At 44.6% G+C, this 27,708-nt stretch overlaps 1 protein-coding gene across 2 annotated transcripts in view; it reads right to left on the bottom strand.

The window, feature by feature from the left end:
- Positions 1 to 1,341: 1,341 nt before the first annotated feature.
- LRP8 (LDL receptor related protein 8) overlaps positions 1,342 to 27,708 on the bottom strand; it is a 277,677-nt gene continuing 251,310 nt past the window's right edge. For both annotated transcript variants that reach the window (XM_038413161.2, XM_038413159.2), the window contains 9 exons: positions 17,691 to 17,918; positions 16,881 to 16,999; positions 13,863 to 14,002; positions 11,277 to 11,418; positions 9,826 to 9,978; positions 8,684 to 8,923; positions 5,504 to 5,572; positions 4,223 to 4,395; positions 1,342 to 2,753 (listed from right to left, as the gene is read on the bottom strand). In XM_038413161.2, the coding sequence (XP_038269089.1) occupies positions 2,715 to 2,753; positions 4,223 to 4,395; positions 5,504 to 5,572; positions 8,684 to 8,923; positions 9,826 to 9,978; positions 11,277 to 11,418; positions 13,863 to 14,002; positions 16,881 to 16,999; positions 17,691 to 17,918 (1,303 nt within the window). In that variant the 3' untranslated portion in view covers positions 1,342 to 2,714. The remainder of the gene's footprint in view (positions 2,754 to 4,222; positions 4,396 to 5,503; positions 5,573 to 8,683; positions 8,924 to 9,825; positions 9,979 to 11,276; positions 11,419 to 13,862; positions 14,003 to 16,880; positions 17,000 to 17,690; positions 17,919 to 27,708) is intronic.

The raw sequence follows: 27,708 nt of genomic DNA, 5'->3' as shown, positions 1-27,708 counted from the left end.
CTGTATGCTACACGGCAGCCACGGGATGTTGATTTCAGAAAACTGCCCAAAGAGAATAAATCACTTGAACATTTGCATCTGATTAACATGAGAAGAGAGTACCTGTGCCATGTGGGAGAACATGAATTTCGTTCCCAGGAGCAGGAAGTAGTGCAGTCAAGGTAATATTTTCTATGACAAACAGTGATGATGGGGAAGAGAATGCTTTGCACCACTCAGTGCCTTCTACCAAACAGTTTGGGTGGGAACTGCTGCTTGGAGAGGGCCTGGTTCCTTATCCTAGCTGGAGGATAATGGTGCCAGGTGGGCTAGGCCTGGCTTAGGAGAAAGGACTGCTTCTGCTGAAGAGTTCATGCTGTGAGCCAGCCAGTAAGGGGGGGAGAAAATGTGGTCCTGCCTGAAACAGAGAGGTTAAACACTTGTTATTTTCACCTCTCCTGCTATCTGATGATAGAAGGAGGCAAGATGGTTGTTATGTGGGAATAGGGAAACCTTGCAAGTCCATGCAGTGTCACTCTGCATTTTCCCCCTACCAGAACACCATGAAGCCACAGAATTAGAGACTGGGAGTGGCTGGGTCATTACACATATTGAATTTATTTCCCCACGTTAAGTATCCTCACACCTTCTTGTCAATTGTCTAAATGGGCCATCTTGATTATCAGTACCGAAGTTTTTTTCTCCTACTGATAATAGCTCATTTTAATTAATTAGCCTCTTACAGTTTGTATGGCAACTTCCACCCTCTCTGTATGTGTGTATATATATCTTCTTACTATATGTTCCATTCTATTCCATTTGACGAAGTGGGCTCTAGCCCACAAAAGCTTATGCTCTAATAAATTTGTTAGTCTCTAAGGTGCCACAAGTACTGTTCTTTTTGTAGAATTAGCAAAGTAACACTGAATTCTTCACTAGCATGGGTTGTAAGATGCACTGCCAATAAATAAAGAATGTAAGATTTCCTCGACTCTTCCTAATGCTATAGAAATGGTGACACTTATTTATTAGTGTCACAAGATCCTGCCAGGGACAATGATGTCCATCACATCCACCATTGTTCCAATTGGAGAGACTAGCCTAAGGGGTGCCAGGTCATCTAGGACTGGTATGATAATCCCAGAGTTGCTCAGCTTTAGGAACTGGTGAGAGTGAAAGGTCTTGTAAGGCAGTTGTCCCCAAACTCCTCCCCCCTCCCCCAGGAGCGCAGTTGGGGGCTGGAAGCAGGGCCGCGGTCAGGGCCAGGAGTAGAGCTTGATGGCATTCCCTCCCTGTCCCCTGTGGGGGCAGGTCTGGGCTCTGCCATGCCCCACAGTTTGGGGACCACTGTTGTAAGAATTGGTTGTTTTGGTTTTTTTCCAATTACCTTTTCAGCCGTCCTACCAAGAGCTGTATATTCAAGGGCAGTCTGCTGCCATTTTGTTCTTTAACCCCTTTCCTGTTGCTCCACATTCCATGGACAACCTGCTGTGGTGAATGCACTGTCATGGTGCTGGATGTTCCAGCTACATCCACTTGGAATATACCTGCTGTGAATTCCAGGTATGCAAGTTGGACTGCATCTTTGTGCTTCCTAACACTTCATTCATTTTAACAGTGTTAACCATCAGTAGCAGCACAGCAATAAAAGATTTTGTGATGAGCTATCTCCAGGGAGTTGATATACGACTACCAGACAAAGAAAATAATCACTTTTTATAAGCTGTAAAAAAGATTCCCACGGAGGAGGAAAAAAATGACAGATTTAGGTTTTCTTAAAAAATCATACACCAAATAACCTCCATGGAGACAGACACGGCATAAAGCTATGTTGAAACCTATAGGAGTTTCTTCTATGTGAGATACACTAAGTGAAGAGAAGTCACTGTATGGAGACATTTTTGATGTAAAGGTTTTTTAAAAAAGGAAATCAAGGGTGCTAGTGTCTGAGTCCTGGGCCAGTACATTTGTCTGGGCTTGAAATACAAAGTAAACCATTTTGACAGCAGAAATTCATTATGGGAGTGCTTCATTCATTGTACAGAACCATTGACTATCCTATTGTGCAGCTGTTTCTTACTCCAGTGGCTTTAGACTTCAAAGCAAATTTTCCATAAACATTCCTTAAGAATTCAATCCCCCTAATTCCCATAGACTTGGGCTAGTAGTTTTAAAATATATTTATATGTATATATATGTATATATTTATATGCCTATATATCTATCTAGTCTAGATAGATATATGCACAGCAAGCCAAACATACAAAAAATAAATACTCTCACCCCTCTTTACAGAACAAATCTTATATCCCAATTTTGTTAATAAATATTCTAAACCGCTTATATAGAATTTTTTTTACTTATGTTGATGGATAGCCACAAAGCATGTTCAACTTATTTACAAAACCTCTATAAATATAGTTTTAAAATGACGCATAGCTATTGAACCCGGCTGGTTATGTATACTGGGTTAGTAGCTCAGCAATAGCCTCTTCACTATCACATATGGGTAGTGCAACAAGTTAAAATGTGTATAAAAGATTATACATACAAAACTCTCACATCCTTTGGATGTTTGCAGTTCATTAGAACTTTGTAGTTACCCTTCTGCAACATAAATAGTAATTAATTAGGGGGAAGAAAAGGAAAGGCAGGGGAGGGTTCCATGATCCAAAGCGAATCTGTTCAGTGCATATTATGCCATTAGGTATGGGACTAGAGCAGCGACTTGGTCCTCATGGTAACCCATCATCTTCCAGGCTCAATGCTACACGCTGTGGAGGAAGGAAAACACAATAGTGGTAAATGCTTGAGTAACACAGAATTATTTGATCTCTTTGGACCTGATACCTTACTCATGATGAATAACACCTCCCCTCACTAAAAAAAAAAAAAATCCCACTGATTTCAATGGAGTAACCCCTACACTGAGTAGTACTTATTAGTACCTGGTCCTTCATGCCTCCAATTCCCCTTCCCCCAAATGGGGATAAGCATTACTTTCTTGCACAATAGATGTGGTGGGAGGCCAAGTTCATCGATGTATCTGACACACATTAAAATCCTTAAAAAGAAAAGGAGTACTTGTGCCACCCTAGAGACTAACAAATTTATTAGAGCATAAGCTTTCGTGAGCTACAGCTCACTTCATCGGATGTAGCTCACGAAAGCTTATGCTCTAATAAATTTGTTAGTCTCTAAGGTGCCACAAGTACTCCTTTTCTTTTTGCGAATACAGACTAACACGGCTGCTACTCTGAAACCTGTCATTAAAATCCTTGGATGGGAGTTATGACAGCAGTGCAAGGATTGCTATTATTACTCAGTCTGCGATATTGAGACAGTGCCCTTCCTCACTCCTGCACTGCTTTTACTCCCTTCTCTTTGTCCTCCCCCTCACGACTCAGTTACTATTCCTACACTTCATCCAAGCTGCCTGTTTCTTGAAGAGACACTCCCCTGAAGAAACCACTCTGTGTGGATTCTGGTGTCTCCATCAGCAAGTCCCATTATGTAGTTACAGTGGAACCTGTGGAGCAAAGCATTACTCCTCCATCCCATATCTATGCCTCATCTTGTTAAGGCAACTTTCCTTGACTCCCTTTGGAATCTCATTCACTCTTCACTGCAGGGCATTTCACTTTTTAGTGGTTTATATCTAATTATATAAGCAGAAAAATATTGTGTTCCCCTAGCATATACAAACTGGACTTTATTGGTGGCAGGAAAAGGCAGTGGATGGAAAAGAGTAAGGCATAAGACTGACTGCAAGCTGGGGGCAGGAGAAAAACCTTCCCCACCGGGGTACAGCCTAACATTTAGCAGCAGTCATTGTCCTTGTTTTGAAAAACTCATGTATGGGACAGCCTGTTCATTTTTCTTTCATGTTATTAGTGCTTACCACTACAATGATGGGCGTGTTAGAGACATGAATTTCTCAGTGGGGTGACTTGCAGGGATGTAAGCACCCAATGCCACTGGAGACAGGTACCTGACTAAATGGACAATTGATCTAATCTCATATCGTAAATTCCTACTGTATGTTCCAAAGATATGGCAACATGAGCTACATACAAGTCTAAGAGTAATCTAACAGGCAAAAATCTGACAAACCCCTCATTTAATGTACTGTCTGATGCCAAGTAACTGTAATCAACCTCATGATCAGCTGAGATAATTCTGTAGTCAAACCTTCTTAACAAGAAAAAGCTTTTCCTTTAGTAGCTTGCTCAGAGGTACTTACTGCTGGGTAGACATGCCCAATTTGTGCAGTCCTTCCAATATGGATTTCCTCTTCATCCTCTTCTTCTGTTGTCTTTCTGTACACAGGGTTATCAAAGTTCATGCTTTTAGTGTTCTTCCTTTTCCAGTTCCTCCAGATGAGGTACCCTCCCATACACAGCAAACCAATGACCACTGAAGAAAAGAAGAGAAAAAGCTGTCATCTGGCTACTTGAGGAAGGCAAACATAGTCCCATGTGGACCTCTGCTCCTGTACCCTTCAAACCTGCAGTACAGTACAGTAACTCCTCACTTAAAGTCATCCCGGTTAACATTGTTACGTTGCTGATCAATTAGGGAACATGCTCATTTAAAGTTCTGCAATGCTCCCTTACAACATTGTTTGGCAGCTGCCTGCTTTGTCCACTGCTTGCAGAAAGAGCAGCCCGTTGCAGCTTGCTGGTGGGGGCTTGGAACCAGGGTGGACCAGCAACCCCACTATCAGCTCCCCGCTCCCCTAAGTTCCCTGTGCAGCAGCCGCCCAGCAGGCTATCAATTGCCAGCAGTGCAACTGTCCCTCCCCGCACTGCCATGTGCTGCTCCTGCCCTCTGCCTTGGAGCTGCTCCTGGGAGCCTCCTTCTTACTGTGCTTGGGGGGGTCTAGTGTCAAGGTATCCCCCTACCCCCTATCTCCATAGAGCGGGGGGGACACCACAGGGCTCAGGATGGAGGGAGTTTCCTGGCAGAAGCTGTGGTCTCAGCTTGCTGATTAATTTAACAAGGCAGTGTACTTAAGAGTGGGTCAGCATACTTAAAGGGGAAATGTGCAACACCCCCCCCCCCGTCTCCCCTCCTTCCATTCATGCTGCCTTGTAGAGTGTAAGGCTACAACAACGAGTTAACCCTTGAGGGCTCAGCCAATTGCTAGTTTATCATTTAGCAGGAGGAAGTATCCCACCTTCTGACTCCACCACTTCAACCAAGCTTCACAATCATCGTTGCTATGTGCAGTATTAAGTTGTTTGTTTAAAACTGTGTGTGTGTATGTGTGTGTGTATTTTGCCTGGCAAAAAAAAAAAAAAAATTCCCTGGAATCTACACCCCACCTCCCATTTACATTAATTCTTATGGGGAAATTGGATCCACTTAACATCTTTTTGCTTAAAGTTGCATTTTTCAGGAACGTATCTACAACGTTAAGTGTGGAGTTACTGTATATCAATAGTTCCTTGTGCTCCAGCAAAGTCTTTTACAAAAAGTTGTCAGGGTAGTCTCATTCTAAGCTTAAATCAAACCTGCTTACCAAGAGGAACTACAACTCCAATAATGGCTGCTGTAACAGTTGATCCAAAACCCTGCCCATCATTGGCATCTGTAACCATAAAAGAACAGTTCTGATTAATCAAAGGCCACTAAAGATGGACCATAATTATAATGATAGCTCCAGAAATTTTTAAAAAACTAGATTAAATTTAAAGGTGTGTGGTCTATAAATAATATCTATTGTGTGCTTATAGTTGATAATTAATCATCTTTAAACAAGACACCAAATCATAAAATAACTACTTAATAAGCCTGAGCCAGCAGCTTGCCATCTTCTTTAATTTTCATTTCTTGTGCCCTGCTATATAGCTGTGTCACAACCATACAGATTCACTTCTAAATAATAAAAAACACCTTTGAAATGTGGGGGTCTGTTAGTTTGCTAACTCCAGATGTCAACTGTCACAGTAGGACACAAGGACTAGGACCTCAAAGGAAATGAGAACCCAAAATAAGGGTTAGCGTTGCTAAGGGGCCTGACCTTTGGGAAGAACTGGACATACCCATGTACAGTGACAGGGCTTTACAGAAGGGCACAGTTGACTGCTAAATATGGCCACAGAAAAGCACATGATGTTTGACCAACTCCCTTCTAAACCTCTTCATGCTGCCACTTCATTAGCGTAACTATTAGGTGAAACTAGGTGCTCCCTCCCCATTAGAGGCTGAATGTGATGCTGCTACAGCACACCTAGGCTCCTGCTGTCCAGGGACTGTATAGCTGTGGTTAGGTACCAGAGTTGAGTCTTCTGAAGTCAGAGCACACTGGGGCTAGCTTTAAGAAGTGCTGATAAAGAGCGGGGATGTCTCTCAGACAATCAGCCTTCCAGTCTGAGAAGGACCAGCTTGGGGGAGAGCTATCCCCCCAAATCCCACACAACGCTAAGAAATACAGCACTTCGCATTACCTACTATTTGTTTGTTAGTGTAAGGTACCGGTAGTAGGGATAGAGTGCCACTCATGGCTGTTTCTAGGTATTGAAAAATCTCATAAGAATTTCATGTGTAATGGTCCAGTGGTTCAAAACTGGTTCTCCATGTGTATGGCTCACGGTGTTGTTTCTCCTCGCTCTGTGTACATATATCTATTTAGATGTCTATCATGGTACACACACACTGAAGACTACATGAAGTTCTGGTCACCCCATCTCAAAAAGATTTATTAGAATTGGAAAAAGTACAGAGAAGGACAACAAAAATTATTAGGGGTGTGAAACAACTTCCATATGAGGAGAGATTAAAAAGTCTGGATCTGCTCAGCTAAGGGGGAATATGTTAAGAGGTCTATAAAATCATGAATGCTGTGGAGAAAATTGTTATTTACCCCTTCACATAACTCAAGAACCCCAGTGAAATTAATAGGCAGAAGTACTTCTTCACATAACACACAGTCAATCTATGGAACTCATGGCCAGGAGATTTTGTAAAGGCCAAAAGTATAACTGGGTTCAAAAAGAATTAGGTAAGTGCATGGAAGGTAGGTCTATCAGAGGCTTATTGGCCAAGATGGTCAGGGATGCACCCCATGCTCTGGGTGTCCTCCAACAGTCTGAAGCTGGGACTGGATCACTCAATAATTGCCCTGTTCTGTTCATGCCCTCGGACGCATCTGGCACTAGTCATGGTTTGATGACAGTATATTGAGGTAGCTGGACCATTGGGCTGATACAATATGCCAGTTCTTTCTTAATGTTTGAGCACAAAAAGGGAGGGTAGTGTGTAAAAAATCTGGCCCGTAATGGAAATTCTCTGTCTTTATCAAGGAGAGTAGATGACTCTTCATCTTGTGCAGCACAGCTCCCTCTGGTAGCAACACAGCCACCAAGCTATTGCTCTATCAGGAAAAGAACTTTATGGTTCCAAGTTATCTACATAATGCATTTAAATTACGCTCCTGTGGATGTGACTACACCAAAGAATGCCATGTGCAATAGCTAAGTTGAGTCTGGAAGGTTGCCTCAAAATTCAAGGGAATGTCATACAAGAGCAAACCAATAAACGTTAATGTCTCATTCTCCAAAATGTGTGTTTTGCAATCTTAACGGAATTAGCACTAAACTCAGAAATATACTGAATTTACTTTGACAAAGAGCTAAATCCTTCATCTACTGAGACACCAATGCATAGAAAATAATGTGTAAAAGGTAGTTTATCCTTTTAAATGAATCCCCTTGGCAGGTAACTCTATTAAATAGACTTTTTACCAGTTAATGAGATAGGTACCATAATAGTCATTGTTAGAAATATTTTAATAAACATTGAATCCAATTATTTGCAGCTAGGGTTTGGAAGGAGATTTACATAGGTAAGAATGAGAACGAATTTGGAAGACTGATTCTGCTTTCTCAAGAGCACTGCGCACTGCTTAGCATCAAGTATCATGTGTCCTGTCTTGCTGATGAGAACAGGAATGCATGATTTATTTCTACATCTGCTTTGCAGATGCAATGGAAATGATACCTCTTTTGCTTAGTGCAGTGTTTGAAAAGCCAGAGGTCTTCTGTCTTACTGTTTTTAATCAATTACCAATGAAAGGGGCTATGATGGAGGTGGAAATCTTCCTCTCTGTAGAACAGCAAGGTTATGGAAAGGCAGTTCAGCTTTTCTGCACTGCCCTGCCAATATGTTGCAACCCTGACCTACAGGGATCACTTCCAAGAATGGGAAGGTAGTTAAATCCTTCATGGTTTATTCAGTACTTAGCCTCTGTAGAGACCGACAATAAAGAAGCCAGTTAGTGCCCTCTGCTGGCAGTATTTTTTGCGATGTGAACATCAATCCACGGAGATACTCATTTTAATGGAAAACTTTGTCAGAGGTATTTTGGAGCAGGGCTCCATGAACTTTCAGAGCACTGTGCTGAGAAAAACAGATGCAACTTTCTTTGAGAAATAGGAACCTTAAATGCTGTGGGTGTAAGACTGAATCCCAGGGAATCAACCTGGAACCAAAGAGTTCAGAGAAACTGGGATCACCTTTCTATTATCATAATGAAAGAGTTGAGATGAAAAATCTGATTTTATTTCAGCCCATATATGCATGCCTGTGTCTGACATGCATACAGAACATTTGGCCTGCCAGCTCTCCTACTAGTCCATGGATCTTTGTGATACTCCTGTGCCTGGCAGAAAGTAAAGAAGTAGGAACCTGAATCTCTTACAGTGCTGGGATAAATTGCTGTTTCCAGTTGTCATTATCTTTGTGCCTATTAGACTAGACGTGGTTGTGGATAAGCCAACACCTGAGGTTGTGATGGAAAATTGTGATACAGCTCCTGAGCTCTCTCTACTGACATTGCTCGTGTTGCTAGTTGTTGCTGCAGTGATGATGGAAATCATAGTCATGGTGAGGGTGGACACTGGAGTTGAAACTGGCTCAGTTGTTGAGGCAGCTGGAAGATCTGAAAAGCAACCCCATATAGTTAAAACAAAACAAGCACTCTGAAATCTGGTAAAAGAAGTCTGCAAATCAGATCTCACATGGTGCTAAGGAGCACTCCTTTCCAGATTTGATAACGGATAGAATAGGAATCTGGTTTCTATTCCTGATTTGTTATGTGGCCCATTGCCTTGCTATACCTCTGTTTGCCCATGTGCAAGATGGAAATAAAATAATTTACAAAATTCACAGTGGTGTAATGATGCTTAATTCACTAATATCTATTAAGTGCTGTAGATGGAAGGTGACATAAAGAAGTTCAAAGTCTTTATCATACTTTTTTGGGTGTGGGCCCCCAAAATTCAGAACTCGCACCATATGGAAATATTAGGTAAAATTCACCTCTAGTAGTTCCCAGGAAGAGACTAGAGTTCACTAAAGATGAATGTGGCCTAATATTTTCCTAAATATACAATATACGCCACTCACACCTCATGGGGTGGTGTTAATGAACAATTTTATTGACCAGCTTCACCACCATGATTTCAAACCACTCACATGTGTAGCACCTGATCCAAAGCCCACTGAATTCAATGGGAGTCTTTCCATTGAGATCAATGGGATCTGGATCAGGAACTTAGTCTTTGTTCCCTTTCATGCATTCAGCTTTTCTGAATTCTCAGTACAAATTCTCAATAAAGTGACCCTCCAGACCAATAAAAATATCAGGCTATGTGCAAAAAGGTCCCAAACGCACAGACTACCATAGCTAATGGTTCATGCACTGCTGTGAGAAAGGGAAATTTCACTGATGATGTAAGTTGGTTTTGTGGAAGGGTGGGGTACAATTGGTGTAGCTCGAAGGAGCTTGTGCTGAGTAATACCAGGCTAAGAGAACGGTCCCTGCATTAAGGTTGCTTTTACCTTTGTAGCATTTCTTCATATCAGGGCCCAGCCACATGTTGTCAGGACAGGCACACGTATACTTGGGAGAATGGAGAGAGATTTGGGGTGCAGGAAGACACAGGTATTCACAGCCTCCATTGGGTTGGGAGCTGAGCTCACAGGAATCTGGAGCTGTTCAAGATGGGGAGGGGGAAAAACAAATGTATTGTTTCAAACCATGCTCATCAATTTATCTTTGTTCATAAGAAAGAGACTCCTCCCCCGAATGAGATTCTATTCTAACTCAGAACCCCTAGGAGTTTTCCATCTTCTAGAGCTCTTCCATTTGTATGCAGGAAGGTAGCAGTAGCTGCACTATTGTGCACTCCCACTTTCATATACTATATGCAACAGTTTTGCTTAGCTTTGATGGTTACAGCAGGGGATGGGGAGTCAGGACGCCTGGGTTCCATTCTTTCTTATTCCACTGACTGAGTAAGTCACTTAACCCATTGTTTTCAAAGCATCCTCTAATTCTGGCCATCCAGCTCCTGCTTTTCAGTGACTCTGAGAACTCATACCTCTAGTGGAATCATTGAGAGCTACAGATACTCAGCATTTCTGAACATCAGGCCCTCACGGTCTCATGCTGGGCAGACCTTAAAATTTTCAGCTTCACCTTTGCCTCAATTTACTTGGCTGATTAATAACTCTTACTTCACAGGTGTTTTTAAAGCACTATGAGATCTTCAGATGAAAGCTTCAAATTGTCTTGTGGGGTTTCCTGCCCAATACTATAGATCAAATGTACTCAATTTATAAGCAAATCATGATTTTTCTACCTGCCAGGTCTACACAGTAAATCTGGGATCTGAATTTCAAGTTTGTTGATGATCGTCAGTAATAAAAACTCTTCAGTTAGAATTTTGTGCTGAAAGAGTCCAGCTCCTCTTTTAGTTGTGCAGGCTTTTCAGTGCTAGCCCCAGTAACCAGTAGGACAAACATTTTTCTCACTGAGCCTATCTGACCCGAAATACACAGGGGGAGCATATCTACTGAGTAAGAAGGTGCCATTTCACAGTTGTTGTCTCATAATACCCACAATCTCAAAGCTGTCTCCCAGTCATGTTCTTCCCACTAAGAAAATTGTTAGCAAGTTACTTTGTTTAGAGTTCTTTCGAGTCCTATCTGAGTGACACTGCCAAAAAGTGTCACCTAAAATGAACAGCAGGCAACAGGATGCTCTGATCACTCTAAGACTAGACTTCAAAAGGAAAGCTGCTAATTAAATTACTATAAACAAATTGCAGGCTTTTCAATAAAAGCACCCACTGAATTAACTATGCAGGAATTTCAAACATCAGGCATTCATTTTATATTAGCAGCATCTGCCTTACCGCTCCATCCAAGACAACGGGGAGGCATTTTATTTACCAGCTCAAATGAACGAATGGTGTTTGGACTATGGGAGCACTGAGGGCATGCCTTACCTTTCGGTTGCTTTAGCTCGTGAAAGACCACAATATCATGAGGGTTATTGAGATTCTCTGCTAAAATGGATATGTCCAGGCCATTCAACCTGTTTGCACTGAAGATTGCCTCGTTCTCCAGGTCAGTCCAGAACACCTTATCCTGCAGAACACACACACGCATTTTGATGTGGGTAATGCAAACCCCATGAAGTGTTCGATTCTGGTTCTCCAGCAGCCCCGAGGGCCATTTGGGGCAAGGCTTCCTACATCTCAGTTTCTTTTGCACATTAATCAGAGGCATTTTAAGTACATGCAAAACAGACAAGTGCTAATTTTTCAGTATGTTATTGGTATGTCCTCTACTCCAGCTGGAGACAGTGGCGCTCAGCACTTTGCAGAATCATATACTAAACGATCTAGAGACATCTACTTAGACTGAGATAATCTTGTCATTTTGTGGTGCTGCTGGATCATCACATGATGCCACTTTTGGCTTTGCAACACAAAGATTCAAGTGTCTCAGTGTCAGGAGGTGGTAACAGATCTGGAGAGCAGTATTTACAGAAGGTCAAAAATGCTTAGTTTCTTAGCCCTGGTCTACACTGGGGTTGGGAGGTGGGGGTCGACCTAAGATATGCGTATCTTAGGTTGACTTACCTGGCCGTGAGGACTGCGGCGAGTTGACCGCTGCCACTCCCCCGTCAACTCCGCTTCCGCCTCTCGTGAGCTGGAGTTCCAGAGTCAATGGGGAGCACGTTCAGGGATCGATTTATTGCGTCTAGACGAGACGCGATGAATTGATCCCCGATAGATTGATTGATCACTACCCATCGATCCAGCAGGTAGTGAAGACTGGCCCTTAGAGTAGCTTTGGGGCTGAGTGGGAGGGGAGAACACTCTGAGCAGGCCTGGATACAGAGTGGCCGTGTCCATTATGTTTAGTGAAAGAAGAGTTTTTGTGACTCCAATGGCTGTGGATTTTGAATAGGATTTGAAGGAATTTGTTAGAAATCTTAGTGATCCTAGTACCACAGTGAAAGTGCCAGTGAAAGCTGATCTTCCTTCCCATTCCAAAGACGTGACCTCGATTGAGCAAGTATCTCTGTAGGGCAAAACCACTTATATTCTTAAAGAATCTGCAGCAATGGATAAACACTAAAGAGGGAGCATCCAAAAGACCCACTTCTATCTCCTGCAATGATATCTTCAGAAGCAAGTGACACTTTACTGCAGATTGAGAGATACCTAAATAGCACAACATAGTAGGACACAGTAAGTGGGAACTGAAGGCTACTGAGATGGATTTAGTTGTAGGAAGGTGACCTGGCTGACAGATGAAAAGGTAACACTTGCAATGTCTTTTAATAAGATGAAATACATAGCTGGAGGGGGAAGGGTGGGTTCTCAGGAGCTAGTTCAGAGGAGATTGTCTTTTATCTTGAGAAAAGATTCAGATGAAGAAAGGGGGTATATAGCACATTCTTGGTTAACAAACACTGTAAAAGGGATTCTGCAAACACTGTTGATGTAGTGCTTAATTTATTGCACAGTCCCACTGAAATCAGCAAGGTTATGCATGGCAATAAGCACACCATGGCAGTACGTGCCTATAGGATCAAGCCCTTAATTTTGTGGCAAGTAAAGTGTGAATTCTTCAGCTGTCAGGCACAAGAGCACGGCCAACTCAGCTTGAAAGAGAGAGAAATGTCTGGGTTTATGTTTAAATTCGTTAAGTAAATGACACTTTCCCGGGGAAATCCTGCCATCAGACAAGTGCACTGGGTCCTCAATTCTTCCCAGGCAGAGAGGCTCCCCACTAACATCACCGCCAGCTCCCAAAGGGCTTGTACAAATTTCTATCTGGGTACACTGATCCTTGTTGCAGACTGTCAAGCAGTAGCATATAATGACTGCGCAAACGATTAGCAACCTGCCAGGCTGCGGAAGGGAGCACACACTGCATGGACCTGGGAAAATGCAAAGCAAGGAAATCACAGTGCAGGTGAGTTGTAAGAAGTGTTCAGAGCAAACTGCAGTGTCAAATTCAAAGCCATTAGCGCACAGAAGTCCCTGCCAAACACCCAGATGAGAGGATGCCCTGTGTTCAAGAGGCTTGATCCTAACAGGATGCTTTAGCACCTCCTGTGAAGCTCCCACTGAAGTCTTATCTCACAGGGGATGCTCTCTCAGCAGGATCAGACCTTTAGTTAGTGAAAAGCTATATGGCCTGACCATCATAGCAAACTGCCTGTGTTTTTTCCTGCCACTGATTTGGCCATTACACAAGCAGTTAACATGACTAAGATCAAATTTTGCCATTAACCCACTTCAGTTATGCGGGTGGTGCCAGTTTAGGCAGGGTGCTCCTCCCCACCACAAAAGTAATGCATTACATAGCAGCATTTGACTGATTGCGGCTCTCAGTGAAGGAATACTCCTTGTTGAACTCGCATCTGATTAATGGCTTTTTGCAGCAGCTGACACCAGCTTATGCGTTTATGAGCTTATGCTCAGGGCACAGCATTCAAGCAAGAGGTGTGTAAAAAGAGATCCTGTGGCTTCCTGCACTCCCCAGCCAGCTCTGCACCCATTCTTCACGCTTACCTCAAACACAGCTATTCCGAAAGGGTGGCTCAGGTCATCCGCAGAAGAGATGAGAACTTTCCTATTGCCGCCACTGAAGTCAATGCTGGAAAGTAAGTGCAGTTTGGAGTCCACCCAATAGAGACGCTGATTCAGCAAATCTGAGACAGGAAATATGACAAGGCAGAATGACTGTACATGCAACTACAGCATTTTTTGCTTTTTTCTGTTGGCTACCTCTCCCTGGGCTGCTTAGCCCTTTTATTTATGATGGTGGTTCAAACTTTGGTTCACTGCCCAGATACACTGAACCAGGCGCCCATAAATAATAGGCTGTTATGTGTTTGTGAGAGATGCTCGATTGACAGCCTGGATCGTGACGTAGTCCCCTCTCTGATCAAGTAGAACAGGCCAGCGGCCTTGTTGGCTTCCCAACTCCACCCCAGCAATGTCCCTCAAATTTGGGCTTGTCTTCACAGACAGCGCTACAGTGGCATTGGTCCAGCTACGCGGCTGTAGCACTTCAGTGAAGATGCTACTACACTGACAGGCAAACTTCTCCCGTCAGCATAATTAATTCACCTCCCCGAGAGGCCATGGCTCTATCAACAGGAGACGCTGTCCTGTAGATACAGCAACAGCGGGGGTTTGGTCAGTATAACTGTATCGCTCAGGGGGCTGGATCTTTCAAACCCCTGGGTGATGTAGTTATACCCATATCGGGCAACTCCAGGCCTGGAAGGATCTTTTCGAAGGCTGAGAGGCTAGTTCATTCTCCAGACCACTTAATCTGTGGCTTTTTACTGAGACTCCTGACGAAGGTGCAATTAATGCTAGTAATGATGGTGGTTTCCAATGCTGAGTGACTTCACATTTTCATAAATTCATAGATTGTACAGCAGAAGGGACCATTGTGATAATCTGGACTAACTTTCCGCATAATACAGGCCATAGAACTTCCATGAATTAATTCCTGCTTCAAGTCTAATAGTTGTGTTTGAACTGGAGCATCTCTGGGGAAAACGTCCCACCCTGATTTAAAAATTTCCAGTGATGGGGAATCCCACTTTCTCAAAGCCATTCCTATGTTTCAGATTCAAGGATATTTCATTTCACGGACAAGGATGACACTGAGAACACAAAACACTCCACCTTGCCCAGATGCCAAGAGGGGAAGAAGTGGGAGAAGGTGATCTGTGCCACTGTAGAACTTCATGAACTGAGCTTTTCTTCCTGGGACCAATTCTAATTTTGGATGAGATCAGCAAACCTCAATACAAAGGGGTGATTGCCACTCATAAAAGCAATCATTTCAAACTCTGGGTTGAAATACTAAGCATTCATTTGTTGGTGAATTAATAACAAGGGCAAATGTTATGAATTAGTAATAGTAGTAATCTGTGATGTAGTGGACAAAATTGCCTGCCATCACAGCAGGGATTAAAGAGAACCTTTGCGTCCAGCTATCCCCACCCCATTATATCTGCAGCTAATGTCAGGCCTGTAGGGGGAGAAGAGGAGAGAGTCTGGCTCAGTTTGGGGCTGACTGGCGAAGAGGCAGTAGCTAGCTGCCTCCCTACCAGAGAAGGGTGACTAGCCTGCCAGCTGAGGCAGCCACCAAGGAGTAAGCACTGTCTCCCTAGCCAAGGGAGGCTATCGAGAAGACCTAGGAGCCTCTGACAACTGAATTAACTGAATGACGGAAGCCCAGAGGTATTTTGGGGTTTGGCCTCACCAGACCTACAGCTGCCCTGCCCACAGGAGCCTGGGACCGGGGCAAGGTACCACCCAAAGCCAACGAGAGGGAACTATGGGAGGCAAGCCACCCCAGCGAATTAGACTTTAAGGTCATGCCCCACACTGAAGAGACGGTGGTTGGAAGTAGCCCAGGACAGTGGATTTAGACTCCTTAGGGCCCCCTATTCAGGGGTCGACTCACACAGGGTTGTGGGCTGGGACCTGGTGGAGAGGGAGGGCCCATGTCTCCCTACCTAAAAGAATGAGGCACCTTGACGAGGGAAACAAGGGGCCAGAGGTCAGGCATGCCAACCACTAGGCCGCCTGACCCTCCAAGCACCCTGTTACCTAACCCTTCCGCACTGAGCTGGTCTAGTGGTTTCTATTCTCCTTCACTTGTTCACATCAAAATTCCCGACTGCAATACTAACCAGGGTTAGTGTTGATCCAATATACTACTGATTAATTTAGGGACTGACTGCCACTTGCTCTGCAAGTTCAAAAGAAGCTTCCCCTCCTTGTGCAGAAGCAGAGCACAATTTCAGTCCCTCCTTGTGCCACCAGGGTGCAAGATACCACAGATAGGGGACACGGTGCCACCCCTGCAAAACCTCAACCAGCACAGCTGGACTGGTGAGCAGGGGGAATATGCTGGCCCTCATGAAGGGGGATAGCAGCAGGCAGCTGCTCCCCCTTCATGCCAGGAAGCTCCATAAGAAATTCTGCCTCCATGGGCTTCCCATGGAATGGTACAGCTCTGCACCATCTCCAATGAATGGCTGTACCTATAGTCACAAATAAGTCCTTAAGCATCACAGTACGTTTATATGGCACTTTTATAAACACGGAGTCGGTCACATCCCTCTCCTGACGAACTTGGGATCCTGTCAGCATTCACTGACTAGCACAGTGCTTGCTACTGTGATGAAACTACTTACCGTCCTAAGCTTTGAGCTAGTCAGTGAGTGTTGCCAGGACTGCGCCCGAAAAGGAGCAAAATAAGAAATGGGTCAACAGTTCAAGTAAAGGAGGATATGAAGGATGTTCATGGAGAGGCAACACCCCGATAACCTGCCTCAGTGAAGACATAGATCACATTACACCATGACCCTCTGAATTAGAGGGAACTTGCTGACCACTTGTTTGTGTGACAGATGCTTGTCATATCAAAGAAGCCTGGATTTTCAAAGATTATGTTGTTTTTTTCCCATTCCTGTATAACAATAAACATAAATTTAATGAGGCCACAAACATCGGGAGCTTTATCACTTGCACTGATCTATTACTGATTCTGCGACTTACCTAGTGTGATGCCATTCGGCCACTCAATGTTGTCTGTTACCAGCACTTGCCGATCCATACCATTCAGGCCAGATTTTTCAAGTTTAGCTTTGTCTCCCCAATCAGACCAGTATATGTATCTAAAAGAGCCACAGAAAGGAAAAGTCAATAATTCACACTAAATGCAGGGGTGACCCTATTCCAAGAGATCTGTGTGAATAATTTGAGTAGGTTTCTTAAATCAGGAGGTGTGGTACCCTTTTGTACTCAGTGGTTTAGGCCTTTGCTATTCTAATCCATTTTAACATCTGCGCAGTGGAGCTGATGGGTTCCTACTGTACGATCTAACCTGAAGAGCACGTACCACAGAACTATATTACACCAGGGCTTAAAAATATTCTTTAGCATATGTGAAATAGCTCTTGGATTTTCTGCTGGATCTTTGGCCTTCTCTGTATCCAGCACTACAAACGTGCTTTTTCAGGTGTGCATCAGACTACCTCAGTCTTCATCACAAATCATGTACCCTATTTTAAAATGGACCAGCTCATCCCCATCTGACACATGAACAGTGCAAAAGAATTTCTGAGATGTAATTTCAAAGCTGCTTTTAACTGCGACCGGAGGACTCGGTGCTGCAAAGATTTACGTGTGTGCTTTAACTTTCAGCACGTCAGCAGTCCCACTGCGTTAAATGGAACTACTTACGTGCTTAAAGTTAAGTAGGTTTGTATGTATTGGCAGGATTGGGACCAGAGTTTGAGAGCTCATGAGAGGAGTGAAAACAAGACTGGAACATGACATGACGCAGAACTCCATCTTCACACCCACCCCCGTGTCGGATCAACTGCAATGGCTCTGGGCTCGCTTAGGTCAGTGCTAAAAAGTGTTATCCTCTTGCTTCCATCAGCAGTGGCCACAGAGATGGTCTTGTTTCCTGAATCTGTCCAGTAGATGTTCTTGTGAATCCAGTCCATTGCCAGGCCTTCGGGGGAGTTCAGCTGACTGTCTATCAAAATCACCTGCTCGGCTGTGTTGCTGGCTTTGTCTATGTAGGCACTGCAAAGACAAGGATCAATTAACAGCACAGTAAGAACCAGTGCAGATAAGCAAGTTGAAAAGCTGCAGCCTTACATGGAGAAGGAAACGAGTTACAAAGATGAACTCGGCAACTTACTGAATTAGGGCACAAACACAGCATGATTATCTCAGACTCCCTCACTGTTGTAACCTTTATTCTTTCATTCTTTCCCCCTGCCTTTTGCTTATGGTCACCCCTTTGTTTTGTCATAGCTATTTGGATTGTAAGCACTTTGTCGCAGGGAGCTGTCACGTTTATTTGTTTTAAAGCTCTGTGCACACTTCATGTTTGACAGGATGTCCCTGATTCAGCAAAGCAGTTAATTTTAAGCATGTGACTTCAACAGGACTTAAGCACGTGCTAAAAGTTAAGTGAATGCTTAAGTGAACAGATGAATAGGGATGGAGTTAAGCACGTGCTTAAAGATAAACACACACTGAAGCACGTCGCTGAATTAGGACCTATGTAATTAATAATAATTAAGGCTAAGATTACATAACAGAGGTCGCAGAAGCCACAGAATCCGTGACTTCCAATGACCTCCGTGACATTGGAGGTCCCGGCAGCAGGGACCTGGCAGCAGCTCAGCCTCCACAGGTCGTGGGACCCCCACAATTGACCATCCGCTGCCACAGGTGGCGACCCCTGAACTGTCCAGTGGCTCCGCCACCATGAGCAGCTCCCCTCTGCCTCCCACTGGCAGAGGGACCCTGGAGCTGCTCAGCGGCTGCGGGTGCCCCCCCCAGCTCCCCAGCTGCCACCACTGGCAGAGGGACCCTGGAGCTGCTTAGCTGCCGTGGGTGCTCCCCACTAGCTCCCCAGCCGCCATCACTGGCAGGGACACCCCCAGCAGCTGCTCGGCCACTGCAAGCAGCCGGTACCCCCACCCCCATAACTCCCAGCCACTGGCGGCAGAGGGATCCTGGAGCTGCTCAGTGGCCAGGGACAGGGGGTCCCCCGCAACTTTCCAGCTGCCATAGCTGGTAGAGGCACCCCTGCAGTTGCTCAGCTACCGTAAGCAGGCTGCCCAGCTCCCAGTGGCGATGGCAGAGGCAGCCTGGAGCTGCTCAGCAGCCAAGGGCCGGAACCCCCCGCAGTTCCCCAGCCTCCACTGCTGGCAGGGTCCCCCCACAGCTCCCCTGCCATTGCGGATGGTGGGGGACTGCCCCACAGCTCCCAGTCCCGCAGGAGGACCCCTCCCAGCAACTGGGTAATGGGGTCCCTGCAGCTCCCAGCTGCTGCGGGGCAGGAGGGTGCCAGACCCTCCTCCCTCCCCATTTTGTCAGGAATGTTTTTAGTAAAAAAGTCAGGGACAGGTCACGGCTTCCGTGATTTTTTGTTTATTGCCCATGACCTGTCCATCACTTTTACTAAAAATACCCAGGACAAAATACCCGTAGCCTTAATAATAATTTTTTTCATCTACAAATAGCTTAGCAAAGGGATTCACAGTTATGAGAGCTGGGGAAGAGGGTTAGACACTGATCCATTATCCAAGCCGGCTGGGGCACATTAATATCAGTGACAACTTCAAAATATCTTTAAAAATACTAATAGAAAAACCAAACTTCACCTGCACACTCCGTAAGTAAGCCAGTGTCACTCCTAATAGCATACAGTGAGACAGCTTCTGCTCTGTTATGCCGGTGTCATTCTGGAGTAACTTCAGTGAAGTGAATCTACACAGAATTATGCTGGATTTGCACCAGGATAAGAATGGAATCTGGCCCTATATGTGCTAGTTTTCTTGAAACAGGACCATTTAATATTGACCACAAGAATAATTTATTATATTTTTAAAATAGATATAACTACAAAATAATGGGTCATGACATTTTCCCTTGAACATCTGAAAACGTAAGACCACTCATCCACTAACATCCTATATTGTTGATCAACCTGGCCCAAGGTAATGAGAAAAGAAGCCAAGTGCTGCCAGAGTACAACTCTGGCACAGAGAATTGGAAACAAATTAATGTCAAGAAGCAGAAAGCTCTGAAGTCTTGGTATTGCTTGCAGCCAGAGCAGCCTCTACTACAATAAACTATGCAGTATCGGGTTGGGTTAATGCTTTGGACAACAGACTTTAAAAGGAAGACTCAGGTGATACAACAGTAGTCCTGGTGAGTCAGGAGGTGGCTCTCTGAGCCAATACTAAATGCAAGGCACTAGGAGGTACTTCTAGAGGATGGAAACATATTTCTGACCTCATTTATCACCTCTACTGAAGAGCCCATAGCATTTTTGTAAGACAAGAGTTAACTTCTGTGTCCTGCCCTAATTCCAACTTGGGTGATTACATTCTGACTATCAATATTTCCCCCCACAGTTGCAATTGGAAATAGTGGTTATTTTTTACTTCCTGTCCCAAACTGTTGTGCAGTATCAAGGTGCTTTCACCCTCAATGGGGCTGCACTACAGCAGCGAGCACACTGACGTATATCCACGGTTCAGAAAATGCTTTGGGATCCTTCAGAATGAAAGGTTCTTGGTTAGAGGTGACATTTTCTGCAGCCCAGTGTCTCCCTCAATTCTTGATGTCCAGGTTGCTCTGCTCACTCTTGCAGCTCATAGAGGCAGTGCGGCGTTTTGATGCCTCCACTCTGGCCATGCCCATTCCGCTCCTACTGGCGGCCAGATTCTCTGCCTCGTGTAGATAGCAGTTTACATGCTGCTGCCTTCTCATCTGCCTTATGGGGTTTTTTTTTTGGTGGGTTTTTTTTTTTTTTTTTTTTACTACTTTTTAGAGCAGTGTTCTCCCTCGCTAGCCCCTTTCCCCACCCAAGTCAGTTTTTAATCAGGTGGTAGAAACACATCCGACCCCTCTGCTTCAATGCCTCCCTGCTGGCTCCTCTGCACTTTTTAGGTATGGCCAAGTAGACTAAAAAACACCCAACTCCAAATGGTGCTCCTCTGAGCCTACCATCCTGGGTTCAGCAGATGGGGCATTGTGCCCAGCCTGCACTCAGCCTTTCATTCATAACTCTGTTAGGTCCTGGGACTATGAGTTGGACAGGCAGGTGGGATCCCCTACCCACCAGAGCAGCCACGACTCTAATGTGGGAAAAATGGACTGGGAGTCTCTGGGCAGAGCAGAGAGAAGCTCCAAGGACGAGGAAGATCCTTTTCAGCTGACTCAGGGTAAGTTCCAAGGTGCCCGTGGAGAACAAAGAGCGGAGAATCACAGGGTCACCAATCCACCTCAAAGTATTAAAATGGGTCCTGTGGGGAACCCTTGATTGGGGTGACGCACACGACTTACATCCTGGGAGAGGACATGAGGGATGGCCAGAAAGTTGAACACTTTTTGGACACACACATGAAGCAGGTAAGGACACCACGCTTGCCTCAGCCATGTCAGTACTATAAAGAATAACCGTGGCCTTGTTCTGTCTCATCTTGTTCATCACTCTTAGAATTAGTGGTGCTGGAGGAACTGCGTAGAACAGGCCCTTCGTCCAGGGAAGGAGAAAAGCATCTCTCAGAGAGTGGTGACCTAAGTGTCCTCTTGAGAAGAATATGAAGTACATCTTGTTGCTGAATGTGACGACCAGGTACACCTCTGGAAGTGCCCACTTTTGGAATATCCTGTGAAGAATTTGAGAGTCCAGCTCCCATATTTAGTCCTGGGAGAAACGCCTGCTGAGCATATCATCTGGGACATTCTGGACTCCAGGAAGGTAAATGGCTGAGATCTGAATCTAATGGGCTGTAACCAGTTCCATAACTTGGGCACACAGGGAAGGGGATCTTGGTCCTTCCTGTTTGTTGATATAAAACACACAAGCCACATTGTCCTTCACAATCTTGATTGATTTGCCCTGATCAGTGGTAGGAACTGAAGGCAGGCGTTCCTGACTGCCCTGAGTTCTAACAGGTTGATATGGAGACAGGCTTCCTCAGGTGACTATCTGCCCTGAGTTGTGAGGGTTTTCTCCCCACCCTAAAAGCGATGTGTCCATGGTCACAGATAGGTTGGAGCTGAGCAGAGGAAAGGAATGCCTGCGCAGACACTGAATTCATTTTTCCACCAGTCTAGGAAGTTCTTCGCCTGGAGGGAAACCGTGACCTGTATGTCCAAGCTGTGACTGGTTGAGGAATACATCCTTCTGAATCAGCCTAGAAAGCAGAGAAGTCATAGTCTTGCATACTGGTCACAATGGTGCAAGCTACCATGTCACCAAGAGCTGCTGCAAACAGTTCCTTACTGTGGTATGGGGGCTTCCTTGAATTGTCCCAACCAGGTTTGCCAAAGTTATGAATCTGTCTGTAGGAAGGCAGGCCCTGGCTGCCAACAAATCCAAATGTGCCCCTATAAATCGTATTCTTTGTTCAAGGGCTAATGTGGATTTTTTTAAGTTTAGCTGGAGACCTAAATCCTGGAAGAGAGAGAGGGCTGTCTGAGTGGAAGTTAGTACTGCTTCATAAGACTGGCCCTCAAGTAGTCAGTCATTGAGTTATCAGAAGACTAAAATTGCTTCTTTCCAAAGGTAGAAAGCTACTACTGCTAGTACCTTTGAGAATACTCTTGGGGCCAAAGAGAGGACAAAGAGAAATACTCATTTTTGAAAACGAACCTGACCCATAGTGAAACATAGATATTCCCTGTCTGCAGAATGTATTGCTATATGGAAATAGGTGTCCTGTAGGGTTAGGGCCAAAAACCAGTCTCCTGCATCTAGAGATTATAGCTTCCAGAGTCACCCCCCTGAACTTTTGAGACTTTAAAAATTTATTCAGCCGTCTTAGATCTAAGATCAGTCTTCACCATCCATCTTTCTTTGGCATGAGAAAATACTTTGAATAAAACCCTTTCCCCCCGTGAGAGGATGGGACTGGTTCTATCGCTCCTAATTGAAGGAGAGAGTCTACCTCTTGACTCAGTATAGCCTCGTGAGAGGATGGGGAAGGGGAGTGGGAGGGATGTAAAGTGGATGGTGTAAACCAATCTTATAGCCCACCTGTCTGTTGTAATACACTGCTAGGCCTGTTGGAAATGGGAAAGGTGATCTCCAAAAGAAGGAAGCTGGGCAAAAGGTTGCAGCTTGTGAACTTAGAGGTGAGGGAGGAGTTGAGTCCTTAACCAACCTGTCAAAATTGTTGTTTCAATTATGACTGGGTACTTGCTGAAGGAGGATGAGAAGCTCCTTTCCTCTTGAGTTTTTGTCTCTTTCTAGTCAGCTCAGTGGTTCTGTGAAATTCAGAGAACTGGGCTGGGTGTGATTTCTTGGTAGTTTGAGAACTGTTAAATCTCCTCTTGTCTGTAGTAGAGGAAACGTCAGTCTGGCCCTGGAGTCCTTCAGCATGTGCAAGGATTCATCTGTAGTCCCTGAGAAAAGCTTCTGACCATCAAATGGGAGGTCCTCAACAGCATTCTGAACCTCTCTTGGGAGCCCCGACAGCTGTAGCCATGGCACCCTGCACATGACAACCGCTGTGGAGATGGACCTAGCGGCAGTGTCTGCAGCACCCAAGGACACTTGGAGAAAGGATCTGGCTAATAACTGACCCTCCTTAATGATGGCCTGGAAGTACTCTCTATGCTCCTGTGGAGGATGTTTAATAAAGGTTGCAAACTTCTTGTAATTTGTGAAGTCATACTTGGTCTTGATTGCCTGATAGTTTGAGATCTAAAATTGGAAGGTCACAGATGAGTATGCCTTTCAGCCAAAAAGATCTAACGTCTTCTGGTCCTTATCATAAGGAATAGACCAGGAGTAATGCTGTTTACCCCACTTTTTTACAGCATCCACCATTAGGGAATTGGGTGGGAGAGTGGGAAAACAAAAATTTTGAGTCCCTGAGAGATACATTATATTTCTTATCTGCCGATTTACAAGTTGGCAGGATGGTGGCAGAAGTTTGCCAAACAATCTTTGCTGGATACAGGAGTGCTTCATTAATGGGTAGCACAATCCCTGTGGGTATAGCCCACTGCAAAATGTCCAGGAGTTTGTGTTGTGAGACTTTAACCTTCTCAAGAAATATCTGGAGGGTGTCAGCCACCCTCTTCACAAGGTCCTGGAATTGGCTGGAAGTTGGTAAATTGCTGCCAATACTCTGTCCAAGGATCCCAGTATGGCCGTTCAAAATCAGTCCAGAAAGACCCCTGAGCAGCATGGCAAATCAAAGCTGGGTACACACGTTTGGGTCAATTATAAGAGACTGGTTTCTGATGTCAGCTGCAGACCAATCTTCATGCCACATCAACGATGCAGAGAAGGCAGGGCACGTGGGCAGACAACGGGGCCTCTCTAACAAGTATGCTTTTTGGGTGGTTGAAGACACAGTGTATAGTGGTAGGCTCAGGTCTGCCCTGAGCTGCTCGAACATTGTAGTTGTAGCCTCCTCATGACACATATGTGAACAAGTGATGTTGCTTAACACAGGGAGCCCTGGTACTGGTGTGGGTCAAATTGTCCCAGTCACGATGCGCATGGATGAGAATAGTTGTGGGTCAACCAACTTGACCTGAGACGAATGGAGCCATACTGGAGCAACATATTCTGCTGCGGAGTAATGGAGGGCTAAACTGGATGATCAGAGAGTTTGAGTGTTTGCTCCCCATGAAGTGCTGTACAGTTTACTTAGGAGGTTGTCACATGATCTCACCTTAGCTACAGTTTTCCTCAAGTGGTTAAGATATGTGAGAGATCTGTTCTAGGATTACTCTGAGTCAGACTGGGATTTGTATTTCAAGCAAAGTCCATTGAGAAGGATAGTCAGTTCTTGGGCTGCTCTGGCATTGTAAAAATGGAACACATTTGAAACAGTCTTGGTCACATTTACTGGTTGTAAATGCCACCAAATACAGTATTCAGCCATCTTAGTCAAGTCAGCATTTAGGGTGTCTTCAAGTTCTAGGAATGACAGTGCTTGGACACCTAAGCAAACGTCATCTATGTACATTAACTTGTGGGACTGGGTAAGCAAGAGGTCATTTGTGTACAGACTGAAAAGCAACAGTGCCAGCCCCAAGCTTTGGGTAGACTGCTGGTTTGCCTCTTCCACAGGCTAACTCTGTCTCCCATGTGCACTTGAAAACATCTGTTGTGGAGAAGGTTAATGACGTGGCCTACTTATGCTGGGAGTGCTCTTGACAATTTGACAGAGAGCCCCGTGCACCAGACCACGTCATATGCTGCTGTCAGGTCCAGAAATATGGCTCTTATCTTCAGGTTTTTCTGAAAACCATTTTTGAAGAATGTTTTCAAAACTAGCACTCGATTGCAGGTGCGCCAACCTGTCCAAAAGCCTGCTTGCTTAATGCTGAGCACAGATTCCACTTCTGGGAGATGGCTTGGGAATGAGATCTCCAGCACCTTGAATGGCACAGACAACAGGGATATCAGTTGACAGCTTGCCACATTATGTGGCTCTTTCCCCAGTTTCAGGAGAGCAATGACTTTTGACATTAACAATGTCTTTGGAATTCACTCTTTGTGAAGAACTGCACCAGTCACTGATGACAGGTTTCAGAGTAGCAGCTGTGTTAGTCTGTATTCGCAAAAAGAAAAGGAGTACTTGAGGCACCTTAGAGACTAACAAATTTATTTGAGCATAAGCTTTCGTGAGCTACATCGGAATGCATCCGATGAAGTGAGCTGTAGCTCACTAAAGCTTATGCTCAAATACATTTGTTAGTCTCTTAGGTGCCACAGGTATTCATTTTCTTTTTACCCAGTCACTGATAAGCATGAGTCTCGAGGTGCTTCAATCATACGGCAATATGTTGTCATAGCCAGGAGCAGTGCCACAATTACTGTCACTTACGATTTGGTCTAACTGAGGCTGTGAATGACTACGTGTTGCTGAGTCTCTGACAGAACTGGCAGCTTGGTTTGGTATGCCAGGTGGTTGGCTTAGGGATGGTGGCTGCTAAGCTTTGCTGAGACAGCAAATAAAATTCCAGCATTTCCAGCTTAAGTGAATGATGTCTAGATTTTGAGTAGTCTTCCCATTGTGCCTGTCTAGCAGCCTCCAGTGACTCGATTACATGATCAGCAATATCTGGATCACCAGAGGATCTATAGTGACCAAGCAGTTTAGTACCATTCAGCATGAAGGCACAGCATGTAGACTGGATGGTGGTTGTGCAATATGGATGCACAAGCAGCTTTGAAGATGGCTCCTTGGAATTGATTGAAAGCTTCGTAGACCAGGATGATGTGTGATGGTATGGAGATGACATTTTTCTAGAGCATCTGTGTACTTCTTCCAGTCTGCCTTTCTGAAGTTCCATCTTGGTTTGTCAAAGGATCTAATGATTGGAAGCTGTAGGCCAAAGTGGATAATGGAAGGTCTGTGTGGGACGTCTTTCAAAACGAGACATGATGCAGGTTGGGAGTGGCTATCCATGGATGACACCCAGCATAAATCCAGAGAGCATTCTCTTGCCGGTAATTATTTGCTATACCCCTTGTTTACATCCTGCGATAGCATCTCAAATTAATTACAGATTACACTTCCCCGTAGAATGTGGCAGGTGGAGTTCTGCTCCATCACCAATGGGGCACCAAGGTCTTTTGCATGAACAGTATTCAATATCAGTGCAGATGTCATTATTTTAAACAGAAGAGTTAACAGTTAATAGGTAATTAGGACACAAAAGCTCATTGTGAAGAAGATCTAAGGCCTGTGGAAAAGCTAACACAAACAGGAGTAAAAGAGACAAATGTCCTGCTGCTTGGACAGAGAACAAACTCTTGATGTAGCCATGAGAAGGGCATGAGCACCTATCTGAACTCTGGAGGTATTCACTGCCAGTGTGCTTCAAAAGTAGCAGTGTGTGTTAAATAATTCTCTGTGTATGAATGTGTAACCCTTACCCACCCCAGATACACGTTTTCTAAAGTGTCAGACTTTCAGAGTGAAATCTCAGCATCCATCCCAACCATCTTCCTATTTACACTGCCCAGTGTGCTCACAGGGCTACTTACCTACCTGGCTAGCCACTTCATTATCTCATCACAGCTTGGGCAAATTTCCCTACCCCTGGAATCTGAGCAACTGCAGCCTACAGACACTCTGTAGCTCTATTACTTACTGAAACTAGTAAATGGCCCTCTGATCATTAGCTGAAAACCAGAACAAATCACTATAGAAGCTGCAATAGGGTGCAATACCAATGCAAATCAGAGTGCACAAGGAGGAGGTTTGGTGCATAAATTAAAATGCAGCTGCATTTTTTGATTAAATATACTACTAGCAAACAAATCTGGATACTGTGTTCCAGTGACAAACAGACTATGTTTTCAGTAGGTGCCTGTTACATAATATGGGTGTTGGGTGTCATAAAAACACCTGGGGAGGGGGATAGAGTGGAAAAAAAATGGTATGGTTTAAGGCACAGGACCACAGTTTAGGAGACATGACTCTGTGGATCTGCCACAGATTTCCTGTGCAAGGTTGGGCAATTCGCAATGGGGACATAAGTGATGCAATGCTGAAAGTTGCAGCACCTGACTTTTAGGTGCCCTGCTGCTTAGTGGAATTCACAACCCCAAGTTAGGCACCCACCCAGGCTTCCCCTACAATGTATGGGGAGAATTAGGCACCTAAGAATGGGATTCACAAGAGCCAGCAAGCTGAGTGGGGAGCTGTCTAAACTAGCCATAGGAAATACTGTGGGGAAGGGGTGTGGCCTAAGCCCTGCCCCTCAAAGGGAGTTAGGTGCCTAACTTCAGGCCTCCCTCTGCTCAAATCCACAGCTGTAAACCCTCTCCTGCAGTCACAAGCACCTAACTCTGTATGAAATACTTTAAATA

Source organism: Dermochelys coriacea, chromosome 8, assembly GCF_009764565.3.
Source record: "Dermochelys coriacea isolate rDerCor1 chromosome 8, rDerCor1.pri.v4, whole genome shotgun sequence".
NCBI classification, from domain to species: domain Eukaryota; kingdom Metazoa; phylum Chordata; order Testudines; family Dermochelyidae; genus Dermochelys; species Dermochelys coriacea.
This window is presented reverse-complemented; position numbering and strand designations above follow the sequence as displayed.